Below are 27,963 nucleotides of genomic sequence, written 5' to 3'. Positions count from 1 at the left end.
TGTGGCACGTGCAGTTCTGTACTGCTTATGGAGAGACACAGAGCAGAACAAGTGTACAAACAGAACAGGTCCACATTCTGTTCGCTGTAACACGACTGACCTCTGGTGAGGGAGGGAGGGCTACAGCATGAGGAGAGGAATATAAAAGAAACAGCTACACCTGACATATTTACTTTCTAAAAAATTCAGAAGCAAATAAAGCAAAACTGTTCAAATCTGTTCATATGTGGATAATGGGGGGGGAATGAGGGCTGGGGGAGGATAAAAAATAAATCTGGGTCATGGATACACAGGTATTTACCATTTCCACCTTTCCCTGTATGTTGTAAATCGTTCACAATAAGGGGAACTATACCCGAACCAACACGGCCGAGAGCCAGACCCCGCCCCACAGGCACTTCGCTTCTCTAATCTGATCGTTTTTAAGGCCACAGAGGTTACACGGTCAGGAGATAAAAATCGGAAGGAAAGAATGCTACAGTTAAATCCTTGGTCTATAATTTATAATTAACCTTCAAATTTACACACAGCAAGGCAATCCAGACCCCTGGGTCCAGAGGCCTTTTCAATTACGATCTGCATAAACCAACATGGAAATGCAGTGACAGTGCCTGGGCAGCTGAATCTGAGGGAGGACAGGGCAGGCAGTGGGGGGGCCAGCATCCCGTACCTGGTAAGTTTCACTAATGCAACCAGCCACTGCACTAACATTTCAGAAGCCACTAAAGAGCCACACCACAACGCAACAATGATCTACATCACAGGATCTAATCAGGCTCACACACCAGTACATCCCAGCTGAAAAGGGCAGAAGAGGGTTTTCTGCCCAAGTATCCCTCCTATGACTTTCTGAGGGCGAGGGGAGAGGAAGAGAGGATATTAGGAAGTCAGAATGAAGAAAATTTACTGACATCTAAAACAAGCAGAAAATGTTACCTTCTGAAATCCAGATCAAAAGGGCAAGAAGAAAACACAAATAAAATAAAAATGAGAGGGCTACCACATCCTCCCCATGAGCAGATGTATTAAATTTGTGAAGTCACTAACTTGAACCATACCTCAATTTGTATTATGGATGTATTATGAACGATAACGATAGGTTATCGTTCTCTCTTGCATCTGCACAACACTTTTTCACTGACGACATAACTCACAGTGAGCCTCACGGTGACACACAGGGTTCGCAAGACAACGATCACTGCCTTTTTCAGGTGAAGTAGCTCAGGGTCACAAAGTCTGCGGTCCAGGACTAGGAGCATTCATTCTGCCCAGCCAGGGAGTGTGGAACTGTTCCATGTAAATCCCCTCTCCAGATAACTGAGTTTCAGATAACTGAAACTTGCTTACTTCTTCATGACCACTTAGCTTCATCGTCTTAAAAACCAACAGACTCTCATTTTTAAAGGGCTACCAAAGATTCCTTTCTTTTAGAATATGCCTAACAAAATCTAACCTTTTCTTGAGATTATTATTATGAACTAAGAACAGGACGTTACATTTTTATAGCACTTAGTAATGACCTGATTTGCTACTCAGAACTAAGCCACATAGGATAAGAACTATCATCCCCATTCTACAGGTGAGAAAATGCAGGTTCTGAGAGATTACGTCATCAACCCAGGGCCACGAAGTGGAAGACCTGGGACTAGAAGAGAGGTCTTTTTTGTCGACGTTTTCCCCATGGTTGTCAGTCTCCCAGCTTCCCCACATTTGCTCCTACAGTGAGTTTTGGATTAGCAGGTTTTCCAACTTCTCTTTCTGAAGCTGGTCTTACTTTTTCACTAACCAGTTATAAGCACCTCATCTTTTAACTCATTCAGGAAACATACTTCTGTGTGCAGGTCTGGAAAGTTCTCTACGTTTCCTCCAGAGCATCATAAGGGAGCTCGCCACACCCCAACTCAAGCTACTGCGATTTGCTGCTCAGAAGCACTTTCTTACTCAATTATGCTTCTTCACCGAGTCTCTTGCCGAAGGGCCTATGTGTCGGACACTGGGCCAGCCACAAAGAACATGATGGCGAACGGACACAATACTCGTCCTGAGGGGAAAGGTCAGCAAAGGCAGACACTGTATTAGTTCAACTACCTACCAATGAAGAGAATACCACATTACAGAGAACAGCTATCCAACAGTAATCCAGTAAATTAGTTCTTGTTACATTCATGTTAGAGGGGGTGAACTAAGCTACCAAGATTCCACAGAATTAGTGGCAGATTGAAAAATAAATCAAATGAAAACTAAACTAATATAAAACTTTCAAATCAGTAGAAAAAACAAAATGAAACAAGAAAAACTTTATTAATACAATAAATTACAACAAAAGAAAAAAGAAAACACTGGCAAATGAAAAACATAAAATAAGGTAGAAAAAAGTTCAAATGTAAAATTAGTCTCAGTAAATGTAAGTAGGTTAAATACAGAACTATACAACAGAGTTAAAAACACCAACAATAAACTATTTACAAGGAACTTTCTTAAAATAAGACATCAAAGGAAGACGGAACATAAAGGAATGGAAAGTGTTATTCCAGGTAAACGCCAGGCAAATCAGGTGGATGAAACAACATGAACGCCAAACAAAACAGAATCCAAAATGAATGACATTAAAAAGGACAAAGAGAAATATTGAATAATGACAACACATGAAATCAACCAAAAAGATTTAACAGCCAGCAAGTCTTATGCATCTAACTGCATAATTCCAAAGCACATAAAACAAAAATGAATACACAGTAAGAAATTAAGGAAGTCTCATGGAACACGAGACTTTAACGTACCTTTATATCAGTCATCTACAGATCAGTAAATAAAACCAGAAAACTAAAGAAGAAAAAGAAATAAAGATTGAAAAGGAGGAAATAAACCAACAGTTATTCATAGATAATATGAGTATATACATATGAGAGTATTTAAGGGAAACCTAAATAAATGTAGAAATGTATCCTGTTTGTGGGTTGGGAAATCCAATATTATGAAGGTATCAATTCCTCATCAAAATCCCACAGGTTGGTTGGTCTTTATTGCTGTTTCCGGGGAAATGGGGGAGGGTGGATTGGTGGAAATGTTCAAATTCTGACTCTAAAATTTCTGTGGCCCTGGCCAATATGGCTCAGTTGGTTGGAGCATCTTCCGGTAACCAAAAGGTTGGGGGTTTGATTCCCTGTCAGGGCACACAGTTAGGTTGCGGTTCAATCCCCAGTTTGGCATAAACGGATATCTGTCTCACATCAGTGTGTCTCTCTCTCTGCCATCCTCTCTTTCTAAAATCAATAAACATTAAAAAATAAATTGATAAGGAAATACCAAAGGTCAAGATTAGCCAAAACAATTCTACAAGAAGAGCAGAAGGCAAAGCTGTTCTACTGACTATCAGGACCTAGAGTAATTGAGGCAGCACACACTAGCAGAAGAACCAGTATGAGATCAGTGGGAGAGGACAGGGGCCGAGAAACGGACCCCTTACACGTCGACAGTTACTTCATGACCAAAGAGGCACTATGGCCACTGCAGGGGAAAACCAATCCTTTCAACAATAATGCTAGCTCATCTGGATACCCAACAGGAAGAAAATGAAACTTTTTTCTAGGAATTAACATAGAGAGTGTCTTCTTAACTTTGGCATGGGGAAAAGCTTGTTAAACAGGATGCAAAATAAAGATACACAAAAACATAGGAAAAGAGTGTAACATCACATTACAGTGAAACTACGAATCCTGTTCATTAAAAGTCACCATTGCAACATTTAAAGACAAGACACATCTTATGTCTATGTATATATTTACAATACAGATAACTGAGAAAGGTTCCCTATGCAAATACTCCTATAAATCAACAAATAAGAATGGAGAGAAAGGAGGGAAGGAAGAAAAATACAAAGTGAAAGACAGGGAGTGAGAAAAACAGGACATGAGACTTGAACTTGAATTTCACAGAAGGCACACGTACATGGCCTATAAATATATGATGAAGTAGTCACACCATTACTCACCAAGAAAATGTAAATTAAAACCACAATGATAGCCTTACACATCAACCAGGCAGCTAAAATTTAAAAAAAAAACTAATAAAAACAAGTGCAGGCAATGGTGTGTAGAACTGTTCTCATACACAGTTGGTTGGAATATACAATGATAAAACTACTTTAAAAATGTTTATCTACTAGAGTTGAATAAATATATAACCTATGATGTAATAATCATACTCCTGAGAACATACCCAAGAGAAACACATGCCCACCGGTACTGAGACATGTGAACAGAGTCACAGTAGTTTTCTTTATAACCATCCAAACCTGGAAAAACTCAATCATTAAAACAACAGAATCCATTTTAAAATTGTGATATATTCACATAATGGAATACAGCAATGATCATAAACAAATCAGTCCTACACAAACTGGACGGATGAATCTCACAAAGTGTTCAGGGAAAGAAGCCAGTCCCTAGGAAATACCTATTATGTAATTCTAGTTTTATAAAGTTTTAAATCAGGCAAAACCAAAGCATGGCATTAAAAATCAGAATAGAAGTTAATTTGGAGGAGGAGTCAGGGGATAGAGACTGGAAGAGGAGAGCACTGGGGAACTTCTCTGTGCTAGTAATGTTTTGTCTTTTGACTCCTACAGTGACTACTGACATTTGTTTTCTGATAATTAATTTAGTTGTGAATTTACATTGTGTATACTCTTCTATGTGTATATTCTACTTTAAATAAAAAAACAAAAACTAGTTTGCTGGATTTGTCCTAACTGTGATATAAATAGCACATTAAAAAATTCAGTATTAACATTTTTAAACTATTTTAAAACACTGACACATATATACCAATCAGTTTAAGAAAAAAAAGAGGAAAAGAAAAATCTCTTGGCAAAATAGGAAGAGAAGAAAATCCCCTCAACTTCACATGCAGACCTGCCGAAACCTGAGGGTAAACTCCTGCACAAACAAGAATCCCAAGAGCACCCCAGACGGTAGCGGCGTAGGCAGAACCTAAACCGACCTCCCCCGGGGCCAAACCAGAATTACAACTAACTTAGCGAACAATCAGCCTGAGTAACCAACTGAAGACCAGCTGAACAGAAAGTCCTCTAACCAAGGATTCACAGAAGAAGCCACACTGAGACTGGCAGGAAGGGCAGAGTCTTAAGAAGGGTTGGCCTGGCCCCCACCTGCAGCAGTTGAGGATCTGGAGGGGTATCTCAGCTGCTAAAGTCTCATGAGGAGTGAGGGGTCGTAACCCCACACTGGGCTCCCCAGCCCAGAGCACCAAATGGGAAGAGGAGCCCACATTAACATCTGCCTGTGAAAATCAGTGGGGATTCCATCAGCCAGGGAGAGACAGGAGTCTGCAAGAAACTCAGGGACCTTCTTAAAGGGCTAGGAGACAAAATTTCATTTGTGGCCATTCACCCTAGGCTCTGGGAAAGGGAAGGCAGATTAGAAGGAACTAAAGCTGTGCAAAGGCAGACTGAGTTGTGTAGCTTCAGAGTTGAAGGCCTAGCTTCCAGAGTTCCGTGCTGAGTCCCTCTCCCACACTGCCCACAGATGCCATCTTTCCTGGGTCCAGCACTCCCCTCCATACAGCTTCAGCCTATGGTGGGGGAATGCACTAGCCCCGCCCTCCCTGTGACCCCACCTCCTCCCCACCTTCTGGAGGAGACAGTTGGCTGCAGGCAGGTCACCTGGCCAACCGTGTGGACTTTCTTGAGTGGGGGGGGGGCAGGATAGACATAGAGTTGTGTGGCTCTTGGGTGAGGGCCCCCTTTCCCTCACACACATGACCAGCACCTCTTTCCTATGCATAGCCCTCCCTCCACACAGCCAAATCTTGATCTGTTTTAGCTTGATGAACTCTGCTGACCTCACCCTGAGGAGTCCCTGAGACTCCACCACACCACAAAGGTCCATAGGCCCCAGGTGGTCACCAGCTTACTCTTGCCAAAGGCCTCAAACACAGCAACGGCACTGAGTTTGACTCTGTATCAACCTGGTGACTAACTGAGAACCTACCTTGTGCGACTCACCTACCGCTGGAGGCTCTTTCAGTGACTGAGCCTAGCAGTCTTTCAGCAGGAAGAAGAAGCTCTTGGGTTGCCTTGGGCCTTTTGCTGGGGGAAGCTGGCCACAGTGTACAGCTTGGCCCCTCCCAAATGCACCCAGGCCCAGCAGAGGCAGCCACAACTGTGGATCATATTGTGGCTCTAAAGAGGTTACCCAGGACTGGTCACAGACAGCATCCGCAATTGACCTGCAGCAGAGTCCCTCCCAAGAGCCCCCAACCAACACACTGGGTGGCAGGCTTCAGACCACATCAGATCATGACCCAATTAGCTCCACAGGTAGCACACCCAAAGGGAGATTTTGGCAGGCACCAGACCCTCCGGGGGAGTCAACCCCTGCACAGCAGCTTGTACACTGTCTTTGGGGTCAGTCCTCAGAGTCAGCCAGCCTGAAGGTCAGCCCCGCCCACAGACAACCCAACTGCTGTTGGGTCAAGACTTAACTATAATAGGAGTGTCCACATAGCCCACACAAGGGGCATTCCTGGACCACCCAGCTCAGGTGATCAGAGAGACTGTGCTACACCACTGAGCCCCACAGGACACCTACCACATAAGGCCACCATATCAAGACTGGGAGACATAACAGGTCCACCTAACATACAGAAACAAATACAGAAAGGCAGCCAAAATGGGGGGACAAAGAAACACGCTTCAAATATAAGAAAAAGAAAAATCCCCTGAAAAGAAAAACTAAATGAAATGGAGGCAAGTAATCTACCAGATACAGAGTACAAAATGGTTACAAGGATGCTCAGGGAGCTGAGGGGAAGAATGCATGAACTCAGTGAGAACCTCAGTAAAGAAACAGTAAGCATAAAAAAGGACGCAAAAACCATAAAAAAAGAACCATTCAGAAATGAAAAATACAACATCTGAAATGAAGAAAACACTGGAAGGAATAAATAGTAGGCTAGGCAAAGCAGAGGATCAAATCAACAGTCTGGAAGATACAGTAGCAGAAAATACCTTATCAGAGCAGCAAAAAGAAAAAAGAATTTTAATAAATGGGGAGAGGCTAAGGAACCTCTAAGACAATATCAAATGTAACAACTACAACATTATAGGGTTATCGGAATGAGGGGGTGGAGAGAGAGAGAAACCCATTAAAAAAATAATGACTGAAGGAAACAGACATACAAGTCCAGAAAGCACAGGAAATCCCAAACAAAATGAACCCAAAGAGGCCCACTCTAAGACACATCATAATTAAAATACCAAATGTTAAAGAGAAAGAGAGAATCTTGAAAGCAACAAGAGAAAGACAGTTAGTTACCTACAAGGAAACTCCTGTAAGACTGTCAGCTGAAGCTGATGTCTCAACACAAATATTTCATGCCAGAAAAGACTGGCACAAAATATTCAAGGTAACAAAAAATAAGGAACTACATTCAAGATGACTCTACTCAGCAAAGGAATCATTTATAACTAAAGGAGAAAACAGTGTTTCCCCGCCAAGAAAAAGCCATAAGGAATTTGTTACCAACAAACCAGTATTACAAGAAATGTTAAGGAACTTCTTTAAGAATAGGAACACAATTACAAAGAATAAAATGGCAATACATACATACCTATCAATAATCACTTTAAATGTAAATGGAATAAACATTCCCATTCAGAAGACACAGGGTAGCTGAATGTGTGAGAAAACAAGTCCTGTATATGTGCTGTCTACAAGAGACCCACCTGAGAACAAAAGATACACAGACTGAAAGTAAAGGGGTGAAAAAGATACTTCATGCAAATGGAAACAAACAAAAAAAGCTGGGGGAGCAGTACTTATTATCAGGCAAACTAGACTCTATAACAAAGAATATCATAAGAGACAAAGAAGGACATTACATAAACTATAAGGGGATCCATCCAACTGGGGGATACAGCCCTCGTAAACATTTATGCACCCAACATAGGAGCACCTAAATATATAAAGTAAACGCTGATGGACATAAAGGGAGAGATTGACAGTAATAGTTACAGTAAGGGATTTCAACACCACACTGACATCAGTGGATAAATCTTTCAGACAGAATATCAACAAGGAAACAGCAGCCTTAAAGGACTCACTCAACCAGATGGATTTAATTGATATTTTCATAGCATTTCACCACAAAGCAGCAGAATATACATTCTTTTCAAGAGCACATGGAAGGTTTTCCAGGATAGTTATGTTAGGACACAAACCACATCTCAATAAATTTACGAAGATTGAAATCATATCAAGCATCTTCTCTGACCACAATGGTATGAGACCACAAAACAATTATAAGAAAAAAAAACATTAAAACCACACAAAGACAGGGAAACTAAATAACATGTTACTTGGTACTAAACAATGAATGGATTAACAATGAGATCAAGGAAGATTCAAAGATGCTTTGAGACGAATGAAAATGAGGACACAACAACCCAGAATGTACGGGGCACAGCGAAAGCAGTCCTAACAGAAAGTCACAGCAATGTGGGCGTACCTCGGGAAACAAGAAAACCCTAAAACAAACCGTCTAACCTCACACCTAATGCAACTAAAAGAAGAGTAACAATCAAAGCCCAAAGTGAGTAGAAGTAAGGAATAAATATAAAAGCAAAAATAAACAAAATAGAGTCTAAAAAATACTACAGATCAATTAAATCAAGAGCTAGTTAGTTCTCTGAAAAGATAAACAAGATTGATAAACCTTTAACTAGTCTCATCAAGAAAATAAGACAGAGGACCCCAATAAATAAAATCAGAAATGAAAGAGAAGTGACAACTGACAAAAATACAGAGGACTGTAGAAAATATTATGAACAACTACACGCCAACAAATCAGATAATCTGGAAGAAATGGATAAATTCCTAGAAACACAAGATCTTCCAAAACCGAATCAAGAAGGAACAGAAGATCTGATCAAATGACAACCAATGCTATCAAAGCAGGGATCGCAAACTCCCAACAAACAAAAGCCCTGGACCAGACGGCTCCACAGGTGAGGTTTACCGAATATTCACAGAAAGACTAACATCTATCTTGCTCAAACAACTCCAAGAAATTCATGATGAGAAAAGCCTCCCAAGCTCATTTTACACTACAAAGAAATAAAATTATAGGCCAAAATCCCTGATGTACATAGACACAAAAATCAACAAAATATTAGCAAACCAAATTCAGCAACACATTAAAAAGATCATGCACCATGATCATGTGGAATTTATTCGCGAAATGAAAGGTTGGTATAATATCTGCAGATTTAGTAACAAGATACATGACAAAAACAAAATGAGGATAATAATAGTATAATCATATCAATAGATGCAGAAAAGCATTTGACAAAATCCAGCACCATTTATGATAGAAACTCTCAGCAAAGTGGGAACAGTGTGAACATACCTCAACATAATAAAGGTCATATATGACACACAGTTAACATCATACACAACCAGGAAAAACTAAGAGCATTTCCCTTAAGATCAGGAACAAGCCAGGTTGCCCAATTTCACCACTCTTATTTAACACAGTACTGAAGTCCTAGTCTCAGCAATCAGACAAGAAGAAGAAATAAAAGGAAATCTAAGTTGGAAAGGAAGAAGTAAAACTATCATTATTTGTGGATGACATGATACTATATACAGAGAACTCTAAGGGCTCGCAAAAAAAAGAAGACACCTAGAAATGATAAATGAATTCAGTAAAGTAGCAGGATTCAAAATAAATGTTCAGAAATCAGTTGCATTTTGTACACCAATAATGAACTATCAGAAAGGGAAGCTAAGAAAACAGTCATGTTTACAACTGCATAAAAAAAATTCCTAAGAAGAAATTTAACCAAGGAGGTAAAAGACCTGTATTCAAAAAATTGGAAGACACTAAAAAAAGAAAATAAGGAAGATACAAATAAATGGGAGTATATACCATGCTCATAGATAGGAAGAACTACCATTGTTAGTCTATGGCCACACCAGCCTGAACATGCCCCATCTCATCTGATCTCAGAAGCTAAGCAGGGTTGGGCCTGGTCAGTACTTGGATGAGAGAATTACATCATAAAAATGTGCACACTACCCAAAGCAATCTATAGTTCCAATGTCATTCCTATTAAAATACCAACAGTGTTTTTCACATAATTAAAACATCCAAAAATTTATATGGAACCACAAAGACCCCCAAATAGCCACACTATCTTGAGAAAAAAAAACAAAGTTGGATGCGTCAGGCTACTTGATATAGAACTACACTATAAGACCACGGTAATCAGAGCCCTGGCTGGCATAGTTCAGTGGATTGAGCACAGGCTGTGAACCAAAGTATTGCTGGTTTGATTCCCAGTCAGGGCACATATCTGGGTTGCAGGCCAGGTCCCCAGTGGGGGACACATGAGAGGCAACCACACATTGATGTTTCTCTCCCACTCTTTCTCCTTACCATTCCCTCTCTCTAAAAATAAACAAATAAAACATTTTTTTAAAAAAAGACCATAGTAATCAAAACAGCATGGTACTGGAATAAAAACAGATGTGTAGATCAATGGGACGGAACAGAGAGAGTCCAGAAACAAACCCATACCTATATGGTCAATTGGTCAATTGATATTTGATAAAGAAGGCAAGACAGTCTATTCGATACATGGTGCTGGAAAAATTGGAGAGATACATGCAAAAAAATGAAATCAGACTAACTTTTTATACCATATACAAGAATAAACTTAAAATGAATACTTACATGTAAGACTCAAAACCATAAAATGCCTAGAAGAAAACATAGGCTACAAAATCTCTGACATTTCTCTTGGCAATATTTTTTTCTGATAATATCTCCTCAAGCAAGGGCAACAAAAGAAAAAATAAAGAAACAGAACTACAGCAAACAAAGTTTTCACACAGCAAGGGAAACCATCAACAAAATAGTTCAAAAAACAATCTACTGAATGGATGAAGATATTCCCCAATGACACATCTGATAAGGAGTTACATCCAAAATTTGTAAAGAACTCATACAACTCGACATCAAAACAAACAATCCAATTAAAAATAGAGGACCTAAAGAGACGCTTCTCCAAAGAGAACACACAGATGGTTCACAGACATAGGAAAAGATGCTCAGCGTCACTAATCATCAGAGAAATGCAAATTAAACCCCCAAATACCACCTCACACGTGTCAGAACGGCCATCATCAGTGAATCAACAAACAAGTACCTGGGAGGATGTGGAGAAAAGGGAGCACTTGTGCACTGCTGGTGGGAATGCAGGCTGGTGCAGCCACTGTGGAAAACAGTGGGGAGGTTCCTCAAAAAATTAAAAGTGAAGCTGTCTTATGACCCAGTGATTCCACTTCTGGAATATTATTTGAAGAAACCCAAAACACTAATTGAAAAGAATATATGCACCCCAATGTTGACGGCAGCGTTACTTACAATAACCAAGTACTCATCAGTAGATGAGTGGATATATGGCGGAATATTACTCAGCTATAAAAAAGAATAAAGTTTTATGCCATTTGCAACAGCATGGATGAGAGAAAGACAAATAGCATACCATTTAACTTATAAGTAGAATCTAAAGGACAAAATAAAGGGACAAACTAAAGTGAAATAAACTCACAGACACAGAGAAGAGACTGACAGTTGCCAGAGGAGAGGGGCTGGGGGACTGGGTGGAAAAGGACTAGAGAAAAAACACTGAAGAGAGTGTGAAGTATGGCACAGGGAATACGGCCAGTACTGCAATGGACTCATAACTGATGGTGCCAGGTAGGTACTATAATACAGCGGAACTCTCTGTGTGTACAACTATCGAACCACTATGGTGTACACCCGAAACTAATACAAAATAATACTGAAGATTAACTGTAATTGAATAATGAAATTTAAAAAGCACCAAGATAGAATCTTGAGGAAAAAATACAGAGAACAGTCATGTTCATTAAAGTGCTAAAATAACTTTTATCACTTAATCTCTAAGACAGTATACATATTAATCAATTGTGCAAGTACAGTGTATGCAATTTTGGTCTTTAAAATCTGTGTGTTGATGATTATAGTAAATAAGCAATAATATTCAACAGAACACAAACAGGTGTATGCTGAAACTAAACGTAGCATACAAAGTAAAAAACAGGGGAAGCAGTCCCATTAAATCTGGGAGGGAAATGATGTCCACCACTGTAACTATTATTCAGTATTATTCTGAATGAAAACCACTCAGGCCCTGGCTGGTGTAGCTCAGTGGATTGAGTGCGGGCCTGTGAACCAGATGATCACGGTTCGATTCCCAGTCAGGGCACATGCCTGGGTTGCAGGCCAGTTCCCAGCAGGGAACACACAAGAGGCAACCATACATTGATGTTTCTCTTCCTCCCTCCTTCCCTTCCCCTCTAAAGACAAATAAATAAAATATTTAAAAAAAAAAAAGAAAACCACTCAAATAAGTAGAAAGTGAAAACCAAAAAGGTATAAAATTGCAAAGAGAAAGGCAAAACTTATTTGCAGGTGACCCCATCTTTCTGGAAAAATACAAAAGAAGAAAATCTCTTATTTTTTCAAATCTACAGTGTAAGACTTCATTATTTTATGTACCAATAACAAATTTTAAAATATTGCCAATTAATTATAAGATAGCATCAATTTAAGAATGTATACCAATTTCAGAAATGTTCAAATGTATATCTTAAAGGAGCAAATTAAAGATTTCAGCCAGGTGCCAGATATAAGAGCAACGTACAAATCTGACAGCTTTCCTGTAAGTAGCAATAACCAATTCCAATAAAAAGATCCCACTCACCATAACTATAATAACTGGAAAGAAACCTAATAAGGAATTTAAGCTTTCTAAGTATTCCCGTGTCAGGAATTCTTATATGCAGAAAATTATAAAACTCAACTGAAGGGATGGAAAAAGGACATGACGAAACTGAGGGGCCGACTTCGTACCATAACAATGTCACTTCTCCCTGACATAATCTATGAACTCAGGGTGACACCAGGCAAATCCGGACATCCTGTTCCATGGAACGTGACAAGTTCATTTTAAATTTCTCTGAAAACAAGCAATCACCACCAGCAAAATTTTGAAAAAGAAGAGGAAAGAGTTGCCTTGTGAAATATTAAAATATGTAAGAAAAAAATGTTGATTTTGATTACAAAATTAAAACTTTCTATGTCAGAAAAGACATCATAAACAAATTTCACAAAGCAAGTGACTAAAATATCTGTAATATATGTACACCAAAAAAGGATTAAGACCCAGAATATATAACGAATAGGCCCATAAACAAAAGACATAGAACCCAGCAGGGAGATGGCAAAGGATGACAAATCGCAGAAGAGGAAATAAATGTGGCTAAGGAACACACTATGAACCAGGGAGATGCAATATAAACAGTAAGATACCATTCTCCCCCTGAGGGACTGAGAACATTTTCACATTTCATTACATAAAGTACTTGGCAAGGATATGGGAAAATGTATATCGATGATCACTGCTAGTCCAAACATAATTGTATGCCCATTTTCAAGGGCAAGTTGGCAGTCTAAATGTACACACCACATAAACTAGCAATTCCATTTGTTGGAATAACAAGAATTCACTACCTATGAAAAAAGATAGGTAGTGAATAGACATGCATATAATGTGCATGTATATATGCATCTGTCTGTCTCTCTCCCTATCATTAAAGTGAAAATCAAAAGTAAGGCTCTAACTTCCGATATGCAGAAATTTACTGTGGGTAGCACAAACACTATGATGTGGGAAAAGGGAATTTCACTCCTCCACCCTCCTCTAAGGAAGACCACGCCAGCCTCCAGCCTAAAGTAGCATCTTGATTGTGATTCACTTGTCTTAGAGTTCAAGTACACCTATTGTGGACTATGTTTTCAATCCTAATTTTGCCCCTCAGGGTAGCAACTGTCACAGTCCAGACGGCTGCAAAGAACAAAATAGCTTGCAATGAACATTTTAGGACACATACCAGCAAGAGCCTTCTTTGCCACTGAAGGTTGTCTTGTTTCCCGTGGAAACATCTTCTTTGTCATGGACGGTCTCCCCTCACTGTTTGGAAATGTACTTTGCCGTCTCTCTAAGGACCGCTGGCTACCAACCGGAAATCTGCTCCTAATTTCAGCGAAACTTTTCTTCACCTTTTTGGGTGACAGTTTCTTTTCCAGTAGGGATTCCAAAGCCTGCCATAAAACAGTCAATTATTCTCTTAGTTTATTTCTGAGTGATTTAAAAAAGTCTGACTTTTAATCACAAAATGAGGACTCTGGAGAGATGTGTTATTAAAGGACTATCTCTAAAGACTAAAGAAATGTTGTTTAACTTAATTTTAAAACCTTATTGTTTAAGACATCAAATTCTGTGTGTTTTTCATGTTAAGGTCGCTAAACACAACAGCAAAAAGATAAAGGATATGAGTACTTAAAAGCATCCAAATCCTAAAATTAAGGATTACTATTTTAGAATCTAACCATAGTTTTCAGAATGTAATCCTACATGCTTTAAATGCATTTTGATTCTCAACAAAACCCTCATAAACGCAAATAGTTTTAAGTGGGTAAACAGACTGTATTCAATATGCACTTTCATAAACAAAAGGAAACTCTGTGTCCAGTGGCTTTCCTCACTCCCCCACTGCGATGGAAGGAGACCCGTGTCCTCTCTCTCCTAAAAGAGGCACGTCCTCCAATAACGTAGCACTCACTCACTGCCAGGCGGTAAGGGCCCAGGCTCCACGCAGTCAGCACAAACTGAGGACCCCTGAACACGGCTAGGGAGATTCAGTGCAGACGGCAGCAAGAAAAAACAAGCCATGGGATGGTGCATTCATCAACAAGACAGAACAAACTGCTTGTACTACTGAGTACTTTCAGTTTAGGAGAGAGAAACATTATGTTTAAGAAACATGTTAAGGTACTCACTCTTGCTCAACATTTGGGAAAGGGATTAGATAATCTCTTCAGATGCCTTTTAGGATCATAAAGATACATCCTCTAAAGGAAAAATTTTGACCAATAAATGTTTCCTATGGATAAGTTTAAAAAGCATCACTAACTTGACAGGCTGTCTGAGGGTCTGCATTTGACACCAACATTCCTGACGGAGAGTTCTGCACCCACGACATCACCAATGCACTCACAAACGTGTTTGCTGCCTGGTGGAGTTGTGCAGGTACAAGGGGCCTCACAGAACACCAAGGCTAGTTAATGGTAAAACCGGTATGTCTATTAGCCCATGACTGCCCCCACCACAGCACCTTTCCTCTACAGCCAGTGGCGTTCCAGGTCACACTAACAGAGGGGCCGTCTTATTTGTGGACCAAAACGCGCAGTGCGGGGGAAATAACAGTGGCACACACGTGGAAGACAGGAATTCAATTCCCAGCTCTCAAGACAAGTAATTGTGTCAGGTCTCTGACCTTTGCTCTTTAAAAATTTTATCTGTAAAATAGCAGTAATAAATTTACTGCAAATCACAGTAGATTTTCTACTGCAAATCACAGTAGAAAAAATGTGAATTTACGTGGAAGCGCTCTGCAAACTTCAGAGAACTATCAAGATCTAAGGCCATATTGTCCTTGCTGTCTTTGTCACCAATAAAAACGAAGAACACTATTTATTCCTAACTAGTACATGCGGTTGGGATTTCCAGAAGTCTCTGGTCCTATCACAAGACTTAAGGCTCTGCTTCCCTAGATCTTAAAATGCCTCCTTTCCAAAAATCTCTCTAGATTACACACCGATATTCTAATTAAGCACTAATCTAAGAATGCAATACTGTTTTCTTTTTCTGTGGTAGGAAATTCTTTGTTAACTGGAACTGTCAGGAAATGGAAAATTCTTTTTAATTAATGGAACTGGTTAAGAGGCAATATATACTCAAGCCACCATTCTCCAGGAAGTGAAATACAATATTATAGACTAGATTACAAAAACAATAAAATAAAAATGAAGTCTTTTTTCTGCCCTCAGTAAAGCTTTAATTTACTAGGTGTAGCAGCTTTGTCTTGTATTCTCCATAAATCTCAAAGGAACTTGGAGGCGGTAAACATTACCTCCCTGCTTAGAAACAACACAGTTTTGACAAAAATTAGAGTCAATTTCATACCTCAATTTGATGCAGGATATTTATAACCACATCGGCAACAGATGAATCGGCATCCACCTTGGCAGAACACAGTGAGAGCTGGCGAATGAGGCTGCCCAGCTCCTTATACTGAGCGGGAACTGCGTGCTCCCCTCGGTCAGTGAACAGAGTGACAAACGTCTGTAAGGCCCGAATGGCTCCTCGATGGGCAGCTGCCAGTCTGGACATCGCCCATGACTGGCAATAAATGAAATGTGAGAAGTTACTTCAATATTCGGAACTTCTTGACATTAACCCCATCCTTAAGGATACTTACACTCTATCTTCTGTCTATACTGAACTATTTCCATTGTGAAAACTTCTTCATAGTTAAGGGAATTATGAAGTTTAAAGACTTTCTAGTGACAAAAGTCTTTTCCTCCCAATTCTAAGTTTCTTATAGTAGCAGCAGCAACAAAAATCTATTTTGAGAATCTGGAAGACAACCCCAAGTTCTGAAAGACAACCTCAAGTTCATGCCCTCACTACTAGGTTTCTACAAGCCCTGAAAATAGTACTGGTGCAGAGAACACACCTGATGCTAACACAACATCGAAAATCAAACTTACAAACGATACGTATTAACCATAACTGAATTGCCTCATACCTTCTTAGTGTGCTTAGTTTTATGTGGACTCAATTTATCCAATTCTTCCTGGATTTCTTTAACCTGTTTTGTAAAGGGAAAAACATGAAAACTTCGTACCTTTCCACTGATCTTTTTTATAGAAGAGGACACAGCTTGTCTTATCCAAATCTAACCATTCTTAATTCAAGCCACTTGACAATGAGACAAGGCTCTTCATTCCTGCACCCCCCAAATAGTTACTGGCTTCCAGTTCAAGATGGCAACTGGAGCACAGGGTCCACCTTCTGTCCCGTGGTCCCCAGGGCAACAGGAACTGAGCAGGAAGGAGTGAAGGGGGAGGTGACCCTTGAGAGCAGGGAGGGCCAGGTCAGGAAGTCTTCGGTGCTGTACTAAAAGAGTTCGCTTCCACCCTCTGCGGTACCGAGGGCCACTGAAGTCTGACGCAGAGGTCTGTCAGGGTAAGATCTGTGTTTTAAAACAATCTCTATGGCAGCAACATAGAGTAAGGACCAAAAGAGAAGCGCCCCCAAATACGGAACAAAGTCTCAGACATTTTCTTTAAAATAAAAAGGTCCAGTTTGGGGTTCAAGCAATAAGACCAGAAATGAATGAAAAACGTATTAATGAGTAAGGCCTTAGAGGTAAACAAACATTTTTTAAAAAGTTACCCATGAACAGTGTAAACGCTCATTTCTCTGCCACTAAATGTGTCCTAAAAAACACTTAACACAGTCTTCATTTTTTACTATTCAATAAAGATGATCAAATTATTTACTACTACTGTTTCAAATACCTTGTAAACATGAGACAGATGGGAAACTAAAATGGTCCCTTTCTGCTAAGATGAGGATTCATAACTAGAGACAAAGGGCTTTGGGGTAACCAATTGCCTTGACTTTGTCTGGAAAAATGGGCTGTATAAACAACTTTTTTTAATGGGGAAAGGACTCATGGCTTTTAGCAGATTCTCAAAAGTCTCTGACACCAAAAGGTCAAAAACCACCACTTAAGGAGTCCGGCTACAAAACAATAGAAGGCAGATGACAGAATCAGAAAGAAATTACTTGTCCATGTGCTCAGGGAATTTAGCTTCACAAACATATGAGAGTTCACAGAGGATACCAAGGTGTAACATTTCTGAGGCAAAAGGAAAACACAGCTCGTAGAAGGCCACACACAAGGCCGCACGCCCCACCCCGCGCCCGCTTCTGCACCTGCTGCTGGAGGCCGTAGAGTGTGCGCGCAGAACGGACAGCTTGCTCCTGCCTCCTGACCCGGATCCGCCGTTCTTCTTCTGGGTCCAAGGCTTCTTCCATTCTCTCTGAAAATATTCCCAAGTGGGTTATAAACCAAATATAAAAACTCACAAAAACACAATTACTCAAAGAGATCATGTAAGTCGAAGGGCTCTGCTTTAAGAAGAAAAACGGGGCCATCACAACAGCAACTGCCATTTCTCACTGACCACGAGCTCAGAAGGAAGGGCGCGTACGGACTCGGCAGGGCCCTGGGCACGCACCAGGTCAGGCTCCCCTCCGTGCGGGATTTCCGGATCCAAACCCCACTGCACTGCCTATTCCACGGGAAGCACCTCTTAATATTTTTAAATTCTTTACATTGGGCCAAAATCTGCAACGTTTTCTTTTTCTTTTTTTTCCCCAAAAACTGTTTATTGGCCTACTTTTTGACAAGATTTCTTTTACATTTTCTTTTCTGAAAACCAAAAGAAAAATCCTTTCCAGCACAAGAAGAGTATATGAATGTCCAAAGCCTTCATATACTTGCCAGGAAGGACACCCTCATACATAATGGTATTCCACATTTTCAAAAGGTTAGTTCAAAGAAATTGTTTCTGGAACACTGCCTGGGGGATGTGCAACCCATGCATTCTGTCCAGTTGGTGGTTTCCAAGTATGTTTATGAAACACATTTTCTTATGCAAAACTCCACTAATCAGACAAAAGCAATGCTTTATAAAGTACATTTTATAAACTCAAATATTTACTCATAAAGTCAACTAATGGCCCTGGCTGGTGTAGCTCAGTGGATTGAGTGCAGGCCTGCAAACCAAGAGACTGCAGTTCGATTCCCAGTCAGGGTACATGCCTGGGTCGCAGGCCACTTCCTAGCAGGGGACGCACGAGAAGCAACCACACATTGATATTTCTCTCCCTTTCTCCTTCCCTTCCCCTCTAAAGATAAATAATAAAATCTTTTTTAAAAAGTCAACTAATGAACATCCTTTTGAGGAAATCAGAATTTGAAATCCAGGAGGTGCTGACACAGATACAGTCTCAGAGGAGCCCACAAGCCACACTGTTTCTGTCTCTTGCTGGCCTGCACCCGTGGACAGACCCTGGACTCATGTACTTACTTATCATGGCAACTGGCATGGGCAGGGTTTTTAACTGCTCATCTTCTAGATGATTCCTTTTTTTGTCTTTTTTACTGAATTTATGGTGACATTGGTTAGTAAAGTTTTACAGGTCTCAGGTGTACAGTTCTATAACACATCATCTGTGTACTGCACTGTGTGTTCACCAGCCCAAGTCAAGTCTCCTTCCATCACCATTTGCAGGTGATTCTGATGCAACCAGTGTGCAGAGCAGCACCTGGGAAGTACAACTGGGCATTTTAGGGCCCACCTACAAGGGTGGACTATAGACAGGGGCTGTTGCAAACTATTACCCGTCCACGACAAGCTAAGTGCGGGGACCAAACGTGTGCACTTACAGCTTTTTATAGCAATGTGTCACTGTCATGACATTTTTATTATAGTTTAGAAAGTTTTGATTTGTGATTGACATTTTTAACTAAAAAACAAAACAAAACAAGAAACAAAGCCCCCTCAACCCAGTCCTTCCCCACAGACTTTGAAAAGCTCCACTCCGCAGGTCCCCTGTGTTAAGCCCCATCAGCAGAGCAATGGGCCTCTTCATCATAGTACACAACACACTCTTTACGAAGGCTCACAGGAGACATTTTTTTCTGGTCTCCATATGTGCAATTATTTTCCTCACACAATTGCTTTTTCTATTTTAGACTTTGTAACTTCTGCAACTGGTCACTCTTTTCTCTTTAGCTGGATGTTAGGAAGCTCAGAAACCAATTTGTAACCCATCTTGAATATATCTTGTTTTTCCTCTCCTTATTTTTTCCTGTGCTACAATATCCCCATTTATGTGTTTGTTCTATGTTGTTCAACCTCAGGTATTTTTCTAAGGCACCTTAAATTCCTGATGTAATATGCGTACATGTACACATGCATGTATAATTTAATTTTTTAAATGCCAAAGATCATCAGAGACTATATGCTATCCTAATACAATATATATGATGCTCAACCCCCTACTCCCTGAAGTCTGACCTGGGCTCGATCCCCCTACTCACTGGCTATGGTAACCGTATATTCTCTATGTGGAATCAACGCTCTACTCGCCAGGGAAACACAAGGGCCTGGAGAATACTGGAGAATTGTAGAAAACAGTACGTGGTGATTATACAACTTCCTTTCCACCCTGTGGTCAGATATTTTCCATATATCCACCACTTCCCTTGTCACTGCTGTGTACTCATCTAAACACGGTCTACATTAAACCTGGTTTAATCTGCAATGCACATATACTATGCTCTTTTTCAAACAAATTAAAAATAATTTTGTCTGAAGAACTGGGTACAAAAGCAACACTTTACAGGTTGATTTTCACCCTGGTGACAAAAGACCTAAGGCTCAGACGACAGGCACCCCAGCCACTGGCTGGGCCCTTGCCAGCCGATTACCAAGTGCAGCTTGCAGGAAAGGAGCTATGCCATGCGCCTCTGCTAGATGGTGGGACTAGGGCAGGGAAAACTCTTCAGAAAAAGACACTGAAAAAACTCAAAGTCCACCTGTCTGGTCATGAGTGCTTGCTCTAGGGACAAGAGGGAGTGGAACCCGATGGGGCAGGGGTCCCAAAGGAAGGAATGTATCTGAGCTATCCCCCTCTCCCCAATTTTTCTCACCTTCTTTAGTTACTTCTTCAATTTTATGGATACAATTGTTCAATATTTTCTGGAGTCGCTGAACTTCTAGCAGGCTTCTGTGTTCACACAGGCTTTTGTGGTCACCTACGCTGGCACGTGGCTGAAGTCCTGGATCATGGGTGGGTGGTGAATTTGGCAGGGTCAGATCTGACCGTCCTGGATGAGATGTGTAGACATACACCTTGGCACCTGAGCTAGAAATGTCTGCTTTGGGTGGCTGGTAGCTGCAATGAAAATCCTCTTGATTCTTCAATTCCTTCCTGTCCACACCAAGGTCAGACATTCTATGCTTGGTGTATCCGTGTTTCTCAGAGACTTGGAGCTGACTTCTGAGATGACGTCTTACATGTTCTTCAAATTGTCTTCGTTTCATATCTCTTTTGGCGAGGTGGACAGCATGGCTAAGTCTCTCTTCTGATATGACAGAAAAGGAAACGGAACTACTTTGGTCAGGACCGTGTCTAAAATCCAAGTCTGTACAACAGCCGGACTCGCTGTGCAAGTGCTTCAGTTTCTCAATTTTAATGGCGTGTGGGGGAGAGTGCCGGACGGCCAAGTTGCTTGAATGTGTAGGAACACTCTTATTGAACTGCAGCTGGTTCTTTAAAAAGTTAAATAAATAAAAGTAAGCACTCGTTAGAGAAATGACATTCGGTATAGTTGGTATATGTCTATAATCAAGTTTCTAAAAATTTACCCATATGGTTATTAGTGCTAAAAGGTGTTCTTCTTTTGTACTGACAGAATCGGCCACTCCTCACCCACCCTCTGGTTCTACCCTGCAGCCACTCAGAGCCACAGCACTACCCTTCGGTTTACTAACCACACACTAGGACCCTCCTCTGAACATCAACCCCAAACGCTTTAAGCAGCAACCAGCAAGCTCAACTCTCCGGTTAGCAATGTCTGTCCTGTCTCAAAATGTCAGGTTCTGGCAGGTGACCAGCACAACCCATCAGGAGCGTGCCCCAGAGCTGCTGGCAGACTTGGCACAGAGCCACATCGGACCCAAGACACTCGACAATATCTCCTCAGGCCTCCCTGAGGTTTTCCTCTGGTGCTTGGGCCACACCTGTTATTCTGCACCCAATAAAGTCCATGCTGCTCTGAACAGGCCACTTACACCTTCTCATGCAGGCTTAAGTTTTTGTCAGTTTTAATCATAACAAATATAAATTTGGTTTTGTTTTTCAGTTAACATAGTCGTATTTCCATATTCCCACAGTTTTCATTATTTTCATGGTTGCACTTCTAAAATCCAATTAACCTAATTACAACTTTATTATTAAACATTTGGACTATTCCAGGTTTTCCATACATTTAAATTTTTCCTCTTTTCTGACTATCTCCTCAGGACAAATGACATATTCTGGGATTACCAGGTCAAAGGCAACAAACAACTCCACAGTTTTGGACCTGTCAACAACAAATTCAACGAAGCCCGTGCAACAGCGCCTCTGTCTGGGGGGCGGCCTCGCCGGCTTCCATGATGAAGCGTGTTCATGTAATTACGTGTGTGAGGAGTCAGTTTAAAATAAACTCACTGTCATAAAAGTTCAAGACAGTATTTTGAAAAAACAAAAGCAGTTATAAACCTCACCAGAAATTAAGAGAAAGAAAAATAAACAGTATGGAAGATACACACATATTGATAAACAGTACTTGAAACTTACAAAGTCTCACGCCCAAAGTAAAAACAACCTAAAGTACCTGGAAGATTTAATGTAAGTACCAGGAAAAAACATGGGTGAATTCCTCTTTGACCCGGTCATAGGGTGAGACTTTCTAACTCAAAATCCATATGCAATAAAAGGAAAGAGTGACAAAATTTTATTACACTAAAATAAAGACTTTAGATAACTTCTACCTATTTTTATTGTTAAAAAATTCCATAAATGACGCCCCTACTGGTGTAGCTCAGTGGATTGAGCACGGGCCTGCGAACCACATGATCGCGGTTCAATTCCCAGCCAAGGCACATGCCTGGGTTGCAGGCCAGCTACCAGCAGGGGACTCATGAGAGGCAACCACACATTGATGTTTCTTTCCTTCTCTCCTTCCCTTCCCCTCCAAAGATAAATAAATAAATAATTAAAAAATGCCATAAATGCCCTGGCTGGTGTAGCTCAGTGGATTGAGCTCGGGCCTGTGAACCAGAGGATCGCGGTTCGATTCCCAGTCAGGGCACATGCCTGGGTTGCAGGCCAGTTCCCAGCAGGGGACACATGAGAGGCAACCACACATTCATATTTCCCTCCCTCACTCTTTCCTTTCCCCTCTAAAGATAAATAAATAAAATCTTTTAAAAAATGCCATAAAAATTCAAAGAAGAACTAATATTTACAAGTATAGAGGGCTCCCTATATATAAAGAAATCTTAAATATTGAGAAAATACCAAAACTCAACTGAAAATGAGAAAAACACTTGGACAACTCACCAAAATTATATATAAAAATGGCCCTCCCTTAAACATAAAAAACCATACAAATTAAGAAAATACTGGAATAGCAACAGATTAGCAGAAACGTGAAAGGAATGACAACGTATGCTACGGGTAAGGCCATGAAAACAGTTGCTCTCATGGACTGTGGGTGGGAACGCAAATTGGTACAATCCTCAGGGACGGGATTTGGAACATCTAACAGAGTTACCTGTGCTTACTTTCTGACCCAGCAGCCTCACTTATAGCCATTTACACTGAAGATACACCCCCAATATAGATGCAAAAGGTTACTTACCACTGTATTGTTTGTGATTGCAAAGAACTGGAATCAACCTAAATGCCCATGAAGGAGAACGGCTGAATAAATTATGCTATATTCACCCAAAGGAGTACTATAAAAATGGAAAAATGAATGAGGAAGATCTCTTTGAACTGATGTGGAGGGATTTCTCAGATACACTGTTCAGAGAAAAGAGCAAAGTACAAAAGAGTACCTGTAATATCTTCAAAAAGGGGGAAAATACATGAGAAAATATATACATGTCTGAGCATTTGAACAAAAAGAAGCACATGAAAGAAAAATCTGAGACTATTAAGATTAGGTATCCATAGAGTACGGGTAGGAATTGAGTGGAAATGAGTCAGGCCAGTAGGCCAGGACAAGTAAGGAAATTGAGACAGACAGCTGGACAAACTGGCGGAGCAATTGACAGCCAGATGCAGAAGGTCACCTTCTTAGGGATAGCATCCAGGCCTCAGTTGTATTTCAGCTCCAGGCCCAGAAAAACAGCAAAATCAGGTGAGCAATGGCAGGACCAGCAGCAGTGACTAGAGGTCCCCTGCCCTGTCACTGATGGATCAGAGGAGACCATGACCCTGCCGGGGCATACCTGGAAAACTGATGAATATTCTGCTGAAACCCTCCCCTGAAAACTCCCGTCCAGTTCCTGCCTGCAAGAGAGACAAAACCCTCAAGACAAAAGACCCAGGTGTACAAGCACTCCCCCTCTGGGGAACAGCTGGCCCCATTCCCTTCCTCCCTTCTCCCCTCTCTTCTTCCCCCACAGGCACGTATCTCCTAAACTCTAAGCGTCCCCCAAAAACTTGAAATCAGGTGAGCAATAGGCAGTGGTAGCTCAAGCCAGACTAAGCCCCTGAATTTGTCCCGAATGCCCCCTTTTCTCTGACTTCCCAGTGAGTTAAGGCAGCTGAACCCAGTCTCTCCTGTTGCTTCTTCTATGCTGAGCTCTTCCTTGTTTCACTGTCCCAGCATCAGTCAATACACCCTCACAGTCACCTGGACTCGTGCTATGAAATCTTTCCTATACAAAGTCAAGAGCCCACACACATCTGGCTCAGGGCCAGACCCCCCGTCCCGTAGTAGAAAGGATAGAGGAATGAAGAGGCGATAACAACTCTCTGAATATAATTTTTTGTACAAGTATATTTAGAACCATGTTGAGGTTTCACAGATATTAGAGAGACAGAAAAGAAGGGAGAGAAGAAAGGAGGAGAGGAGGAAGGGAACAAGTAAAATTAGTAAGGATGAAGGAAAGCCCTAAAAATGAATACTAACCAATGAAATACAATGAATTTCCAATGAATAATGTAGCCACACTAAAAAGTGAGGGTTAAAAAAAAATTAACCCAATGAACTTTTGAACATAGCATTTGGACCATATGACCTCAGACTAAAAATAAAAAGTACTCTAAAATATTGAAATTTTTAATTTGTAGGCTTCTCTTTTTGCAGAGGCATGGATTAAAATTCTGAAATATTTTTGTACATTCTAGGATTGAGCAGATAAGTAGATAGATTATGGGTAACTGTAGTGAAGCTTCACATTGTTGAATAAGGGAATTACAAATATGGAGAGTGTTGCATTGGAATTGGAGATATCTGTGTAAAGTCATAGGTTTTAATACAGATAGGCAAGCAGACAGATACACCGAAAAGGGAAAAATATGGAGAGAAAGGGGGAAAGAGAGAGAGAGAAAGGGAAGGAGAGGGAGGGAGGGATACGGGTGTGCGTGTACATATGAATGTATGCATGTACGGCCACACAAGTATATTCATCTATTTTCCAGTTATGTCCCCCGACAGGGCCTAGGAACAATGACACCTGAGAATCAATGAGCATATCCAGTGTCCAGACACTGATTTCTAAATTCTATTCTCCGTTAAAGTGACAAGCACTCTTTGAATAAAAGGCTGATTCTAGGACTGGAACAGTGAAAAAATATGTTTTCCTCCCCCCTAAAAATAAATAAATAAAATCTCAACATTCAACAAATGTATTTCAATGTATTCATTTCAGGTGTAAAATTTACATCAAAAGAAATGGTAAATTCTAGTACATGATATGCATGCTGAAGTAGTTAGGGTACTTGTGTCTGAAATTTACTTTGGTATATGTCAAAAAGTACGACAGATGAATGTATTCTAGAGAGATGGACTGAAGGACAGATATGCAATTAAACAAATACAGTGAAACAGCAATGGAATCTAGGTGTTCGCTGTGAAATTTGACTTTGCTGCATGTTTGAAGGTTTTCATAATACAAAGGTATTTGGGGTACAACTGGGTTAAAGTTCAATATAATCAAAACCAGTTACTAGATAATATTAGGAGAACATTTTGTCCATTTCTTAGTGAATGGCATTATAGCTAAGGAGAAGAGTTTATTTTTAGGATCAGTATTCTGAAATATTTAGAAGTGTCATGATATCTGCAACTCACTTTGAAATGGTTCTACAACAATTTGAGAGAGAAGGGTGGACAGAAAAACAGGACAAACTGTTGAAATAAAAGATTAAAAAGGTGTTCTTATCCTTTTCTTTCAACTTTCATGTTTGAAATGTTTCAACGAAAATATGAAAGAATAAAAACCTACCTGGGCCGGAAGTGCCCAGGAACCACTCCGCCCAGCAAGCTGAACACGAGATGCCAGATGAACACAGGCTGAAGCCGGCCCCATCACGTCAGACAGAGCAAGACATCAGTGAAAGCTCAGTTATCAGCCAAAAGCTCTTCCCCAAACCATTGCCTGAAATGAAAGACGGTTACTTTCAGACCAAGAGTCTTCAAACAAAGGAAAAGAGTAAGTAAAAGACAACACCATGCTCATATAGTATTCTAGTTCATAGCAACCTCACACTAAAGAACGCATGCTTAAAGATAAGTATATGATTGTTCCATTTACAAAAGCAAGTACACTTTTGAAATTCTACTTTCCAAGAGAACAAGGGGACACTATTTTACTGATAATCTTTTGAGCCCTTTTCATTCCAAATTTCAAACCTCAAGGGTCTTTAGTAAGACATTATTCTAAAAACAGCTCTGCTGTGGTCAACAAGCACTTCCCAGCAGGGCATTTTATGCACACATAGTCCACATTAATAAATCCTAACCATTAGTCAGAAAGTAGTTAGGCTTCACCCTCCTCAGTAGCTCAGAAGAACAGAACTGAGTGATTCTAAATAAACCTGCAGCATCAGAATACCCAGATGTAGGCTAGGATCTGCCATTAACTGAATGACCTCTCCAAACCTCCAATTTCCCCTGCCTCCCCTGCACCCTGTGCACACACAGTGGAGATAAAAGATATGAGTGTTCTGCAAGCTATTACGGGCTACACTCATTATCACAGTCTCTCCCAGTTCTGCATGCCTCCTTCTGGACGACGCTTTATTATCCCTGCACTCATCAAGTGCTTATCACACATTTGTCTCAGGTTGTTATTTACCTGTTTCACAGGTATATGTCTCATCTTCCCAGCTAGACAAGGTTCCTTGAGGGTAAGGGCCTTGTCTTGCTCTTCTCTGATAGTTCCCACAACACAGTGCTTTGAGCATAGTAGACAATTTAACTCAGCATTTGTTGAATTAAGTTGATTTCCCATAAACTGACTAGTGTTAGGTGTACTGGGGAATTTGTTCTCTCCGAGAATCTCAGAGAAAATCAATTGGGAAAATCAGGTTTTAAAAAAAACCCTAATTTAAGCTTCTAAATAAACCCAACATTTGTAGACTGGATTTGCTTAAAGACAGACACATCTGAAGGAATATAAAGGCAGCTGTCCAAGATTCCTTATTTCTAAGGCTGTTAAGACACATCAAAAACGAAGACGGGAGGAGGTACGTGAGCAAGGCAATCCCATGTGGCTTGTGAGCACCACAGTTCAGGGGCATCTGCAGAACTGGGGCTGGGGCAACTGCAACTTTTATGTGCTCTACACCTTCCCCCAGGGTGCCAGAGGCCTAGTAATCCATTCTCTACCAGGAAAAATAGGACGTGATCCCCATGGTTCCAGGAGAGCGCAAGTGACACGCACCACACACACACACACACACACACACACACACACACATACACGGTCTGGGAACACCCACCCCAAAACTGTCCCCCTGTACAAAGTCCTGGGACACCTCTCTTTGTCCCTTTCCAACTGCTCCAGGGAACCCACTGTGACCCCACATACCAAGGGTCTTCTCCAAAAAAAAATCTCTCTCTCCTACCCTGCAACACCCCTAGAGCCTGTGCCTTTACCCACAACCCCGGACAAATCTCCCCCCAAACTGTTCCCTCCCAGAGTCCCAGGATCCCCCAATTTGATCCCTACACACACTACCGGAATGCCCCCCTCAGTCTGTCCCCCCCCACACAATTTTCTCCTAAACTGTCCCCCCTTGCCCCAATTCCAGACATTCGTCCAGCCTGCCTCCTCTCTCTCTGCTGCGGGTGGTCC

General features: G+C 40.8%; 1 protein-coding gene across 4 annotated transcripts in view; it reads right to left on the bottom strand.

The window, feature by feature from the left end:
• KIAA0753 (KIAA0753 ortholog) overlaps nt 1-27,963 on the bottom strand; it is a 62,535-nt gene that overhangs the window by 30,830 nt on the left and 3,742 nt on the right. The window contains exons 2-8 of one of the 4 annotated variants that reach the window (XM_037029595.1): nt 26,962-27,060; nt 26,110-26,262; nt 20,751-21,372; nt 17,963-18,069; nt 16,767-16,829; nt 16,142-16,357; nt 14,007-14,217 (exon numbers count right to left, since the gene is read on the bottom strand). In XM_037029595.1, coding sequence (XP_036885490.1) covers nt 14,007-14,217; nt 16,142-16,357; nt 16,767-16,829; nt 17,963-18,069; nt 20,751-21,372; nt 26,110-26,193 — 1,303 coding nt within the window. In that variant the 5' untranslated portion in view covers nt 26,194-26,262; nt 26,962-27,060. Of the gene's footprint in view, nt 1-14,006; nt 14,218-16,141; nt 16,358-16,766; nt 16,830-17,962; nt 18,070-20,750; nt 21,373-26,109; nt 26,263-26,961; nt 27,755-27,963 lie in introns of those variants that run through there. The other 3 variants (XM_037029597.1, XM_037029596.1, XM_037029598.1) reach the window with 3 other exon arrangements.

The sequence above is a fragment of the Sturnira hondurensis genome, unplaced genomic scaffold (genome assembly GCF_014824575.4).
Source record: "Sturnira hondurensis isolate 20B ecotype Veracruz unplaced genomic scaffold, ASM1482457v3 Scaffold0020374, whole genome shotgun sequence".
NCBI classification, from domain to species: domain Eukaryota; kingdom Metazoa; phylum Chordata; class Mammalia; order Chiroptera; family Phyllostomidae; genus Sturnira; species Sturnira hondurensis.
The sequence above is the reverse complement of the archived record's forward strand: the minus strand, read 5'-3'. Positions and strand labels throughout refer to the sequence as shown.